Genomic DNA, 13,150 nt, shown 5'->3' with positions numbered 1-13,150 from the left:
CGCAGCTGAGGGTGGGTCTACAGCGGCAGCCGAGGGGCGGTCTACAGCCGCAGCCGAGGGGCGGTCTACACCGGCAGCCGAGGGTGGGTCTACACCGGCAGCCGAGGGGCGGTCTACACGGGCAGCTGAGGGGCAGTCTACACGGGCAGCTGAGGGTGGGTCTACGCCGGCAGCTGAAGGAGCGGTCTACACGGGCAGCTGAGGGGCGGTCTACACCGGCAGCTGAGGGTGGGTCTACACCGGCAGCTGAGGGTGGTTCTACGCCGGCAGCTGAGGGGCGGTCTACGCTGGCAGCTGAGGGGTGGTCTACGCCGGCAGCTGAGGGGCGGTCTACGCCGGCAGCTGAGGGTCACTGTAGACCAGCCATGGAAAGTAGGTCTACACCAGAAGCTGAGTGCTGTTCACGCCCCTCTGCTCTCACCTGACGGGTGTACCTCCTGGGCTCTGCTTCCCCGGGACCTGCTGAAAACTGTCTCTGAGCCCACCCCCTGGGAGTGTTCAGCACTCGGGGGCAGCAGCCTTGGTGCCTGTGGGGGTCCAGGGTGGACAGGCCTCTCCAAGGCTCGGGCAGGGAGGGTCATGGAGAGCCGTGTGGCCAACAGGCTCAGGGTTCAACTCGTTCACTGCAGCGATGTGAGCAAGCCAGCCCCCCGCAGAAGCAGCCAGCGTGCGGTACTGTACCAAGAACCTGGGGCGTCTGGGCAGGGCGCCACCAGGGGCAGAGAAGGAGGGCCAGAGAGGGGCAGGGAAGGTGGGGACGCTCCGAGCAGGGCGGGAAGGGCTTTCCCATTACCTGGGGGGCCGGGGAGACCGGGCTGGCCTGGGGATCCCTTGGGTCCTCCAACACAACCTGCCAAGAGAGAAGAGGGCCGTTTTAACCACTGTGCACACCCAGCCTCATGGCCTCAGGCGTTGCTAAGGTCAAGAGCATGGCCTGAAAATCTGCTGCCACTGACAATCAGGGTGGTCTGATGACTCAGCTAATCTCGATGCTGATCAATTCTAACTTCACTGTGTGACGCAATCGTAATGTCAACACAAAATGCAAATGAAGGCAGTCCCAGCGGAGACTGACAGGGGCCGTGCTGGTGGGGGGGGGTCCCCCTCGTCAGGGCAAGTCAGCCTCGTTCATCTGGGCCCCCCATGCATGTCAGCCAGTATGGATGCCTTTCTTTGTCTGGAAATTTCCACCGGGGATGGAGGAAGACTTCGAAAGATGCTCTGTGACTTTGATCACGTTCGGAACCAGCCACGACTTGCTGCTGGGTTGTGCATACGAAACCGGCGGTGGCCGCCTCTGCTGGGGACGCCACGCAGGGGCGTTTTGTCAGGCCGGGGACCTGCGCAGGAGCAGTGGTTCTTTGAGAGGCCTTCTGTCCGTCAGCCTGGGATCCGGCAAGGCTCCTACCTCGGCCCCATCTGACAGCCATAGAGGAGCTGTGGGCTCCTCTGCCACAGCGGCGGTCCAAGGTGCACAGACGGCCAGCCCAGGTCATCAAAAGAAAGGACGCTGGACGTCTTCAGGGGGCCGGGCCTCCAGCCTGCAGAGCCGCACCCCCAGGGCCTTCCTGCAGCTGCGAGACTGGCCAGACCGCTGGAAGCTCCGGGGTTGCTGTTCCCGCCCTGCATCCTGACCCGAGGGCCTGACCCACCTGCACACCCTGCGGTGGGGCCCACAGGTCTTGATGCTCTTCTCCAACCCCAGCCTGCATCTTGGGAGGCAGCCCCAGACCTCGACTCCCACAGGCGAGCCGCTGCCGCCCTGATGTCCAAATGGCCTGCCAGCTTCTTCGACTCTGAAAACCTCACCCTCTGTGCTCTGCTTTTCAGGTCCTGAGTGGGCGCCCTCTGGACTCATCCCTCTGCCTGGCTCCCCTCCTCAGCTTCTAGGTTCCCCGGCTGGAGACTTCGCCTGTCTGATGGCATCCGGGTCCACTCCTGGACTGCCCCCGCCCCTCCACGGAGCCAGGGTCTACTCTCTATATCCATCGGCCCTGCTCTCTCAAGCACTCATTCATGGCTGGACCAAAGTCTTCTCACATGTGGACCCGATCCTCACCCTGTTTAACGGGTCAGTAATGCACAGCTGTCCTTCACACACATATAGACACACGTTCTGGGTGAGAAAGCACTTATTTATCCGTTGAGTCTTACCGACCCTGTAAACAGAGGCTTCATGCTGTAGAGGCAACTTGGTGACACGTGGTCATCCCCGGCCCTGCCCTGGGTTCTAAGGTGAGTCCGCACGTGTTTCTACTCTGACAGCAGCTCCGTGCCCCCGGTGGGACCCCTGGCCGTTCTCCATGAGCACAAACTCTATAAGCAGTTTCTAAGGGTCCTGTCGTGACAGTACCTGGCTGGATGGGCTCCTGTCCGTCTGCTCCGATGGGTCTTTTCACACCCGAGTCACAATCTGGGGGGGAGATAGAGCGACAAGGTGAGGCGGTCGTGCAGCACTGGACAGTGCCTGGCTTATCTGCGTGTGCACACGTGTGCACACGCGCGTGCGGTGGGGGGCGGGGCACTGGAGGCCTGTTTCTGAACTGGAAGACCCCGTGGCCGGGTGGCGTGCTGAGACCTGCGGCAGCAGCACAGCACCTCGTGTGACACCCCGCCCTCCCCTCTCACGCACGCTGCAGAAGAGCAGCAGGTGCAGAAGCAGTGTCTCACGACTGTGAAAGAGGCAAGCCTGGGCCTTCGTACCGAGCTGTCCTGGAGCGCCGGGGAGGCCGGGAGGCCCCGGGAAGCCTGGTGGTCCGGGCAATCCAGCATCGCCGGGGAAGCCGTGCTCGCCTTTGGGGCCTGGCAGGCCCAGTCCTGGGGGGCCCCTCTCCCCTGGAAGGCCCTTAGTGCCGGGGGCTCCTGGTTGGCCTCTGTCCCCTGAGGGGCCTTTGATGCCATCGCCCTGTGAGAAATGCGGAACATTTCTTACAACACGTGGAAGCCTCAAAGACAGCCATCTCGCCAGGCCCACTGCTGTCATCCCCGAATTCTGCGCTATGGACACGGGGCAGAAGACAGCAGGGATGAACAGGAACCCCAGTCATGGTCTGGCCAGGTCCCAGAAATAAAGGACAGACATCACAGCAGCCACGAACAAGACTCCAGAGCATGGGAATCTGAGTACTCTTCTTTTCCAAGCTCTGCTTGGACCTGCATTCTCAGGAGGAATTCTTTGAGAGAGCAGTTAGGCAGGTGGGCAACCCCGGCCTCCCTGGGAGGTTGTCAGGAAGGCCGACTCTCAGAGCCCGGCCCAGGGCGGCAGAAATGCCATCCGCAGTCTCAAACTCTTTAACTTGGGAGAAGCAATCCTCTACCACGACTTCAAGGCTGCTAACTCAACTACAATTTTGTAGAATCTGGGCAAATAGTAAGCCGCCAGGTGTGAACGATGGATGTTTGTGATCATTCAGTATCTGGCTAAACGGGGCAGGAACACGTTATTTTATCTTTAGGACTTAACACCTGTGACCGGTTTCCTATTCCCAAGGGGCAGTGCAGTGGCAAACAGGAGGAAGTCTTTGGATGAGAAAGAGCAGCGAGCTTGTTAGCATAAGTAGAGACGGCGGGACCAGCAGAGCGGAAGCGGGAGGCAGAGAGCCCCCCCACGTCCAGGTCACTGTGCTCCTTGGGCTGGGATGAGCTCGGAGTGGGGAGGGGGGCTCTGGTGTCCGCGGCCACCTGCCCGTCGCCGTCTGCCCTCCGTCTTCCCGCAGAAAGGAGGCTGGGGCTCTGCCTCTCTCACACACACTCTTTTGCAACACGGGTGTGCGTGTGTTGCAAAAATGAAGTTGTGTGTTTTACAAGCAATCCTGGAAAAAGGGTTCCCCCCTCCACCTAGGAATATTCGGCTGGCAGAGGGGGCAGGTCTCTCATGCTACGTTACAGCAGGAGGAATATTTCTTTCTGCTTTTTCTTTCAAATCTTCACTCTGGGCTTGGCTCCAATGCCAATCACTGTTTCCTTAAACACTATGATTCCTGCTCATCAAAAGGGGACAGGTTGAGCTGGGAGGATGTTGTGCTGGTGAGCACCTCCGATGCTCAAGTGTGTAAGAACGTGGCTGACGGGGGTGAGGGCTGAGCCCCCTCTCTGCTCCCCTCACCCCCAAGGTACTCACGGGCGGGCCAGGGAGCCCGTGGAACCCATCGAGCCCGGGTGGTCCTGGGATGCCGTCGCTACCTTTCAGCCCTGGCACGCCTGGGACACCTGGCTGGCCCCGCTCACCTGTGGGAGGGGCACAGTGTGAGTCTACCCTTCCAGGGCGAGTGGAGGGCGAACGGCCTTAGACCCGCCGCCCACAGAGACTCACCTTTGGTGGTGATGGTCCTGGAGTCTCCCTTCATCCCTTTGGGCCCGGGGGGACCGACATTACCAGGGGCTCCCTATGGAAACAGACACACATTTCCTTCTTTCTCCACCCTGGTCGGGGCCTCTGAGAAGACAACGACTCCCGCTCATACGACTTGAGGGCCTTTACCTGGCATCAAGCCTAGAGCCGGGCACTTATGTCCAGACTGCCCTGTGCCACGGCCACCAACCACCAATGGCCACGGGACACTTGAACGGCTCGGTGGAACTCAGATGCTGACTGTACAATTTTAAGTAGCTAAAACTTAAGGGACGTAGCCACACATGGCTGGATGCAGAAAGTAAGAACCTTGCCACTCAGCGTGTGGCCTGCAGGTGGGCAACCCCGGCCTCCCTGGGAGGTTGTCAGGAAGGCCGACTCTCAGAGCCCGGCCCAGGGCTGCAGAAATGCCATCCGCAGTCTCAAACTCTTTAACTTGGGAAAAGCAATCCTCTACCACGACTTCAAGGCTGCTAACTCCAAAGGGGACAGGTTGAGCTGGGAGGATGTTGTGCTGGTTGTAGAATCTGGGCAAATAGTAAGCCGCCAGGTGTGAACGATGGATGTTTGGGATCATTCAGTATTGAACAATAAGAGTATTTATTCTATAGCTTGTCTTCCTAACTGAAATCAAGGTGGGAAAAGAAAAATAGACAACTCAAGTTGGGGACATTCACATTTGAAGCTGTAAAATCTAGCTTAGGTCTTTCAGTGAGCAGAAATGAGCAGATGAACGTTTCAGGATGCATTAAATAATTCATTAGTTAGTTTCAGCACGCCAGAACTCTTAGCTGTGGCTTGTGGGATCTAGCTCCCTGGCCAGGGACGGAACCTCGGCCCCGGCACCGGGAGTGCAGAGTCTTAGCTGCCTGACCACGAGGGAAGTCCCAGGATGCCTTTAATGTGCGTGAGATGCCAGTCTGGGGCAGCTCTTGGTTGCTGGTATTTGCAAGAATATGGAAGCTTTAAGCGTTGGTTTAATTAAATGGAATGTTTCAAATGAAATGTTCTTTTCTCCTTAAAAAGCCCACAGATACTCGATTTATCAATTTTGTTCTTTGCAGGAAAGGGTGACATTCTCTCTGTATCTAGAACAAAGTCTCCCACACAGGCAGGGCGTGACTAGGAGGTGCTGGGCAAGTGGATGGACGCACGGGTTCATCTACTGACCGACTTCCATATTCCAGGCGTTCTTGCAGATCCTATCAGTATAGATATTAAACCACAAAAAAAACTGCCTGAGGCTTTCCCGCTGCAGATATGTAAGCGTACAATCAAACGCGAGATGTGGCTTCGTGGTAAAGAATCCGCCTGCCAAGGCAGGAGAGGCGGGCTCATTCCCGGGGGGCGGGGGGGGGGGGGGGGGGTGGGGAGATCCCCTGGAGAAGGGAGTGACAACCCACTCCAGGACTCTTGCCTGGAGAGCCCCCTGGGGGGCTGCAGTCGGTGGGGTTGAGAAGAGCCGAACACAGCTTAGGATGGAACAACATCAAAACACAACGCCTGGGACGTGTGAACCCAGGTGCTGTGGTGTGCGTGCAACACAGCTGCGGGAAGCACACGCTCCTGGAAGAGTTTAGACACTCCATGTGCATAAAGCGAGATCCACCAGGCTTCTCGGAACGCTCCATCGCTTTATGAAGAACCGAACGTCCTACCACTTCCGCCATTACTCAGCCTGGATTCGCACCGTGCACACGCTTTCTGAATACTTGAGCAACTTCCGCGTGCTTAGCCAGGATTTGGAGATGATGCCATTTTTAAACTAGCAGGGAATGTAGCGCCTACTATGTCCAGTTGGATGAAAGCACTTGTCTTCTGGGAAGTCCCAGAGAATGGAGCAGAGCAGGACTCATTTTCACCCGCAAAGCTCCCTCAGCACGAAGCAGTTTGAGCAATGACCCTCTGCACCCGCGGCTTGAGGGGCCGCACGCCGCCTGCATCTCGACACCGCGCCAGGTGGTTCTGAGCATCCTTGGCTGGGGGTCCTGAGCAAACATTCCTCTACTGCTGAATATACAAAATGCTAGACTTTCCACTGTATAAATGTCCCACAGTTCTCTTTTTAAGTAAAAAATAAATAAAAAATAGTTTGTCTCCCCCTGAAGTTTGCTTTGAAATCACGAGTGAGTTCAAACCTGCCACAAAGAAAGACCTACTCTGGACCATCTTTTCTTAGGGTGTGAAATGAGGCCCACCTAGCTGGAATCCACAGGCAGAAAATTCCACACATTCATCCAAAGTACATTCATGATTTACTCGGACGTCTCGCTTTTTATGGAGTGAAGGGAGCCTTCGTAAGACACTAAATCGGAAGTATAGACGGGTTTCTTTGTTTGAGATTTAACTCACAGAAGATTAATTATTTTAAAGCATACAATTCAGGGTGTGGGTTTTTTTTTTTTTTTTTTAGTATTTTCACAAAGTTCTGCAACCATCAGCATTACCTAATTCCAGACCATTTTCATCACCCAGAAAGAATCATCACTCTCATTCTCCTCCTTCCAATACCTGGCAACCCCCAACCTACTTTCTGTCTGGAGAGCCCTGTTCTGGACACTTCATAGGAATGGTACCACATAATACCTGTTCTACTGTGTCTGTCTTAACTCACGTAGCATGATGTTTCTGAGGGCACCCCACTGTGGCATGTGTGAGCACGTCACTCCTCTGGATGAATGAGTGATGCTGCCTCTCGTGGGAACGCTGCGTCTGGTATATGCCTTTAGCGCCTGTGGGCACTGGGGCTATTTCCACTTTCCAGCTATGCACGGAGGCCACTGTGAGCGTCACAGTGCAAGTCTCGGTGTGGACACGCGCTCCCAGTCTCCTGGTCTGCACTTAGGAGGGGACTTTCCGGGGCTCGTGACACCTCTATGTTTGACCTTCTGAGGAAGCATCAGGCTGTTTTCCACAACGGCTGCCCCACTTCATGTTCCCACCAGGAAAAGATTTACATGTCTCTGGGAACATGCAGCTTTTTTTGAATGGCGCCCTGGGTGCATACGTGTTGCTGGTCTAGCGTGTATGATTCAGTAAATGAAAGCTGGGCAGGGGGGACGTGGGGTCAGGTGTCAAGGTCGTCTTGTCAGTCTCATGGTGGATCTGGACTCTTACCTTGAACCCGGAGAACCCGGGGTTGCCGTGCGGGCCGGGGTCTCCTTGGCTGCCTTTACTGCCAGGCTGCCCGTTGGCACCTGCAAAGCCCTTGGGTCCTGGCAGCCCTGGAGGACCCCTGATGAACTGGTCTGCACATTTACAGTCGCCGGCGTCACCTGCAATGTGGGGGAGACGGGGTGCTGTGCTGTTTATCCGTAACGTGCAGGTACAGCCCTCCCGTGGCTCTGCAGGGGGCAGGAGGGCACGGCAGGCAGGGGCTGGGCTGGGAGGACCGCACTGGGAGGACGTGCCCACTCTGGTCCTCTCACCCTTGGGTGGAGGGGGGAGCGGGGTTGGGGGTCTTATAGTCATCTCAGAACCAGCGGAGGGTGGGCTGTTGCAGGAGGGCCAAGCAGCGCCCTGCCCCTCACCCCCAGCCAGCCTCACCTTTCCATCCTTTCTGTCCACGAGCCCCTGGGAACCCGGAGGAGCCAGGGAAGCCCCCACTTCCTCTTTCTCCTTTCCGGCCGAACAGAAAACCTGAGGGGAAGACCCACAAGGATGGCACGTCAGCTCAGCCCAGGGCCCACCGTCTGCTTCCCGTGAGGGAAGGTTTATAGCCATATCTCCCAACAGACGACGAGCACCCCCTGCCCAACTGCAACCCAAGCGCTCTCAGAAAGACACGGAGACGTCCTTTCTGCAGCCACTGCTTCCAGGGCCGGAGAGAAACGCGAACACCTGCGATTTCAGTTTTCCCATTAAAGGCTGGAAGGAGACATCTTTACTTTTCAGAAAATTTCAGTCCAAAGAAGAGTTTCGATTGTTTTTAATCACGTATTTTACTTCCAAAGAAGAGTTTCGATTGTTTTTAATCACATATTTTACTTATGCATTAAAGACTTGGGGTCACCACGACTTCTGGTTCCCAGAGAGACAAAAACCCAGAGCAAAACCAAACTATGAAGGGCGTCAAGGGGAGCTCTCCCCTGCTCTGCCCCGGCCTGGAACAGGTGCGCCTGGGCACGCCCCTCCCTGCAGCTCCAGGGGCTTCCACTCCGGGCGCACACACGTCCACACACGCACACGTGTGACCGTGTGGATAACCCGTGATCCACCCCCTCCCCACCTTCCTCCCTCACTAGGATGGGGACCCTCAGGTGTCCCGCCCGTCTGTAGGGCTCTGACCATTCCAAGCGAGGACATCTGAGCTACCGTGTTAAGAAATAGACTAAAGCCCAGAAAAGGCTCCGCGTCCCGCTCGAGCGGAGCGCCCTCTCGTGGTGGGAACGAGATTGTACATTCCCGGGAAGCACCAGGGCAGGGTGCTGGCCCCCAGGGTCCGGCTCGAGGTCCCGCGTCGGTGGAGATGGGCGAGGCCCCAGCGCAGGACCGTGCTGGCTGGGCTGGGGAGGGGAGACCCTGGGTCCAGCTGAGAACTCACGAAGCTGGAGATGCCTGTGAGACACGCAGCGGAGACAAGGTGTCCAGTTAACCGCCGGGAGGAGTTTGCGGCTCAGCGTACAGGACTAGGCTAGCGCCGTCGCAGGACAATGGAAACGCGCGAACAGCCGTGGCGAGTGCCAGCCCAACAGGCCGGCAGGAGCTAAACAGCTGAGGTTGCTCGCCAGCTCTTGCTACTCACAAACACTGGGAGCGGGCCCTGTCCTTCACGAGGCTAATCACCCTCTGACTCCATACAGACGGCACTCTGCACCAGGCACTCCCCCGCCCCACACTCTGTCATAGCGTTCTGCGTTTCAGAGGGAAAGTCCGGGGTCGATAGCTTCAGGGACACCGGACCCGGTTCCTGAGTTGCCTGGTGCCAGCTGTGGCCGTTTTGAAACATCGCAGGAAAAAAAAAAAAAGCAAGACCTTCAAGAGGCTATGAAACCTCTCCCTATTCTTGATGAAGCGGGGCACAGTTCTTGAGGCTCTAGCCTGCTGTGTTTCCCCTTTGCCTGGCAAAAATAATAAGGCACTCTTCTATTAACTCCAAACTGTCTCTGTGTTTCTATTTGGCATCTGTGGACAGGGAGCCCAGATTCTGGCGACGGGGACACAGTTGGGGACAGCTGGTACATCATGGTATTAAACTCTTGTCAAAACAGGAGTTTGCTGGGTGGAGAGATATTGGCAAGGAATTCCATCCTCCACGGGATGGTGGAGGGGAAGAAGGAAGACCCAGCAAAGGAGCCTCAGAAGGAAGGGGAGAGACAGCGAGCCAGGGAAGAGTGTGTGGAGGGGGTGCCGGCTGGGGGGCTCTGATGGAGCAAACGGTACCCAGCATAGGCTCCATGGGCACTGGGGACCAGGTCAAGAGCTTGTCAGCCTAGTGGTGGGCTGAGGGCTTTATGCTATGTCTCCAAGTTCTGATGTGTTAGGAGAAGGTAGTATTACAGGGAGTTATCTAACCATGGATTCTTAAGGGGTGCTGGCTTTTAAAATCTGAGACAAAGACAATGTGGGTGTTCTTCACACTGTAAGTCTAGCCAGAAAAGACCCTTTGGGGCTCTCTGAAGGTGCACCTCCCTCCTTCCTTCCTACACTGCCTTTTCTTTGTCTGATAATTAAATTAGTAATTGCAGGCGAGTCCTAAAGAACAGCAGTGAGCCTCTGTGATCTTTCCAACACGATTTTCCCGAAGTGGCCGTAAGAGGCCTGGCTGTGCCCTGACTGATTCTAGCGCACAGTGGGGCTGCGCCGACAGTGGGCCTGGTTGACCAAGCTGCAGCTGCGGTAAGCAGACACTTGGTTCAGAAAGAAAACTGCCTTCATCGTTTGCTTTCGCTGGAACCGCAAAAGACTAAAAATTCTGGTTTCCATCAGTAGCAACACAGAAAACCTGGTGAAATGCAGATAACAAGAAAAGAATCCAACCATTTTGTTCCAGGGGAAAGGCCGGAGAGCTCTGTGGGACTCAAGATCATCAATATTAAATTATGACTGTCCACAAAACTATTTTAAAAGGCCATTATGCTTGACTACTTTTTGTAAAGGAGATTGCTTCCAAAAAGTGATTTGGGAACAATGTGCCTCATGGGGTAAAATGAATACTTCAAGGAGAACTTAAGTTGCGTGCTCTTAAACTTTTAAGTTGATAAATCTATCAGACACCATTCCATCTATTTTATAAACTCCCTTTTCAGTTAACCATATGGACCAGAAAGTAGTTCACATGTTTACAAATGACTTCTGAGTAAGTCGTAGATTTACTAAGTAAGGTTTATGAAGCCAGATGGTATGCGTTTGTGTCTTTATCGAAATGGAATTTGGTTACAGGAAGGATGGCAAGGTTAGCCTTCAATCACCAGCTTTTAAAGAGGCATATTTGTACGCTTTTATTTTTAATACATCATGTTCTGTTGCCAAAAAAGGGAAAAAGCAGCAGGGAATGTAACGCTCAGCCACTATCACAGACGGTGCAGGACTAACCGGTACTGTCAGGATAAGAAAAAATATCAGTGACTACCCTGCTCAAACCACTTGGCAGATTCCAGGGAAATATCTGTACCGAAAGGTTTCAAAAGAATGTAAGGATCTGATTTTTGCAGTTGAAGGGAAATTGGGCACACAGAACCAGGGTAACTTAGAAGACAAACCGGAACCAGAGAAGTAGCCACTGCCTTCTCTCCTCAAAGGAGCAGGTCCCAACACGCTTCGCACGCCTCCGAAAGGTTTTCTTCTCCAGAGACAGCAAAGACATTGGAAAAGCCTCGTCTCTGAATCGGCCTTTTAGCTGGACCCACACACACCGCCGTGCTGTGCTCGGTCACTCAGCTGAGTCTGGCTCTCTGGGACCCCACGCCCGACAGCCCTGGGGTCCAGACGCCGTGCTTGTCCAGTCTGAGGACTCAGACCGTCCTTCTGGGCCCCCCAGGCTGCCGTGTCCCACCACAGGTGCCACAGCCATCCCTGGCGTCAAGCGTCCCCACCGGCTCAGCAGTGGCTCCGGCACGAGGGGGCCCAGAAGGCAGAGCCTCGAGTCTGCCCCGCGGGGGTCAGCGCAGGGCAGGGGGCGGTCACGGCGGGCCCTTCCCGTCTGCACCCCAGATGGCCTGCCACCTCCTCGCCCACCACCCGCCACCTCGTCCACAGAATTATTCAGCAGAAACACCCAAGTGAGAATGTGGCTGCGACTAGGCCCCTTTGTCGGGACGTCGGCATGCCTGGCCCTTGACTTTCCCTCCACTTACCGTCTGGGCCGGGCGGTCCTGGGCGCCCGGGGGGACCGCGGAGCCCTGGCTTCCCATCGGTTCCCGGGCGGCCGGGGTACAGCGCGGGGAAACCCCGTTCTCCTGTGAAGCCTTTGGGTCCCATCTCGCCCGGCAAGCCTCTCTTCTCATCTGAAAACCCAACAGCGAACACAGCCTTGTGAGCCCCCTGGGATTCAGCCACGGGGCTGTTTTGTGCCCCAAGACCCCCCTGGACCCGTGGTTTACGTTCCAGCCAGCGACGTAAAGGGCGATGCCACTGGTATATTTCATCAGCACCGTTCCACTTTAAAAAGCCCCTCTGCCCGCCCCCAGAGGACAGCCCGAGAGCTGTTAGAATGCTTGGACGCCTGTGCTCCTCCCAGCCAGCGACAGACGGAACTGCGCGCGTTACCGTCAGCAGTGTGTGTAGCCTAGTTAGGACACAGCGGCTCTGTGACCACATCCAAACGCACTCGAGACGCAGGCGCGCTCGTGCCAGCCGGAGGGGCAGAGCGCCGGCGAGGCGCGGGGCTCGCGGGAGACGTGCGCATGTCTAGCTTCGAGGCCACGGAAGCTCAGTACCTTCGTCTCCGATGGTCGTGCCCGGCCGGCCTGGCAGACCGGGGTCTCCTGGCTCCCCGCGGGCTCCTGGCTCCCCGGGGGCTCCTGGGGATCCCGGCTCACCTCTGACACCTGGAACCGAGACAGACACCCCACGATGAACGCACCACTGAGCAGGCCTCGGGGCAGATGTTCACACTGGTTGGAGGTATAGGGACTGAGGCCCTGTCCACTGCACGAGGCCTGCGGGGCCAGATGTTTCATCTATGAAGGCCCCGCCTTCAGGGAGCTCATTCTTAATTAGATGAGGTCGATCATCTGACTGTGCAACCCCATGGACTGCAGCCTGCCAGGCTCCTCTGTCCAGGGGATTCTCCAGGCAAGAATGCTGGAGTGGGTTGCCATTTCCTCCTCCAGGGGATCTTCCCCACCCAGGGATGGAACCCATGTCTCCTGTATTGACAGGCAGATTCTTTATCACTGAGCCAGCTGGGAAGCCCAAACAGGGTTGATAGAAAATTCCTACAAATATTATAAAACGAGACAGGCCCAGAAATACCAAAACAACATAGGGAGGCTTCAAAGGACGGGAGGGTTATTTGCGGGGAAACTCTGACTTCGAGGGACCACGGAGAATGAAAATAATAGTGGGCAGCTTTTCTGAGCTCGTGAGTGTGCTGGCTCAGTGCCACACGCTTGACCGACACTCGAGTCCTGTAGAAGCGTGTGCCTGGGCAGCAGCACAGCCGCCGAGTCAGAGGGCAGAGGCGCCAGGCTCCAGACGCGACCTGACAGCTGGCGCAGGCAGGGGACGGCAGAGGAGGGTCAGGGAAGGGCGTCCAGGCGCAGGGGAGGGCGGAGGAGGGTCAGGGAAGGACAGAGGGTCAGGGAAGGGCGTCCAGGCGCAGGGGACAGCAGAGGAGGGTCAGGGAAGGGCATTCAG

General features: G+C 56.4%; 1 protein-coding gene across 1 annotated transcript in view; it reads right to left on the bottom strand.

Annotated features, from left to right (window-relative positions):
* COL4A2 (collagen type IV alpha 2 chain) overlaps positions 1-13,150 on the bottom strand; it is a 157,183-nt gene that overhangs the window by 21,683 nt on the left and 122,350 nt on the right. Inside the window, exons 19-27 of the mRNA XM_040267450.1 lie at positions 12,229-12,339; positions 11,647-11,796; positions 7,898-7,990; positions 7,469-7,626; positions 4,313-4,385; positions 4,121-4,227; positions 2,704-2,905; positions 2,354-2,413; positions 794-850 (exon numbers count right to left, since the gene is read on the bottom strand). Coding sequence (XP_040123384.1) covers positions 794-850; positions 2,354-2,413; positions 2,704-2,905; positions 4,121-4,227; positions 4,313-4,385; positions 7,469-7,626; positions 7,898-7,990; positions 11,647-11,796; positions 12,229-12,339 — 1,011 coding nt within the window. The remainder of the gene's footprint in view (positions 1-793; positions 851-2,353; positions 2,414-2,703; positions 2,906-4,120; positions 4,228-4,312; positions 4,386-7,468; positions 7,627-7,897; positions 7,991-11,646; positions 11,797-12,228; positions 12,340-13,150) is intronic.

This window comes from Oryx dammah, unplaced genomic scaffold (assembly GCF_014754425.2).
Source record: "Oryx dammah isolate SB20612 unplaced genomic scaffold, SCBI_Odam_1.1 HiC_scaffold_24, whole genome shotgun sequence".
NCBI lineage: Eukaryota > Metazoa > Chordata > Mammalia > Artiodactyla > Bovidae > Oryx > Oryx dammah.
This window is presented reverse-complemented; position numbering and strand designations above follow the sequence as displayed.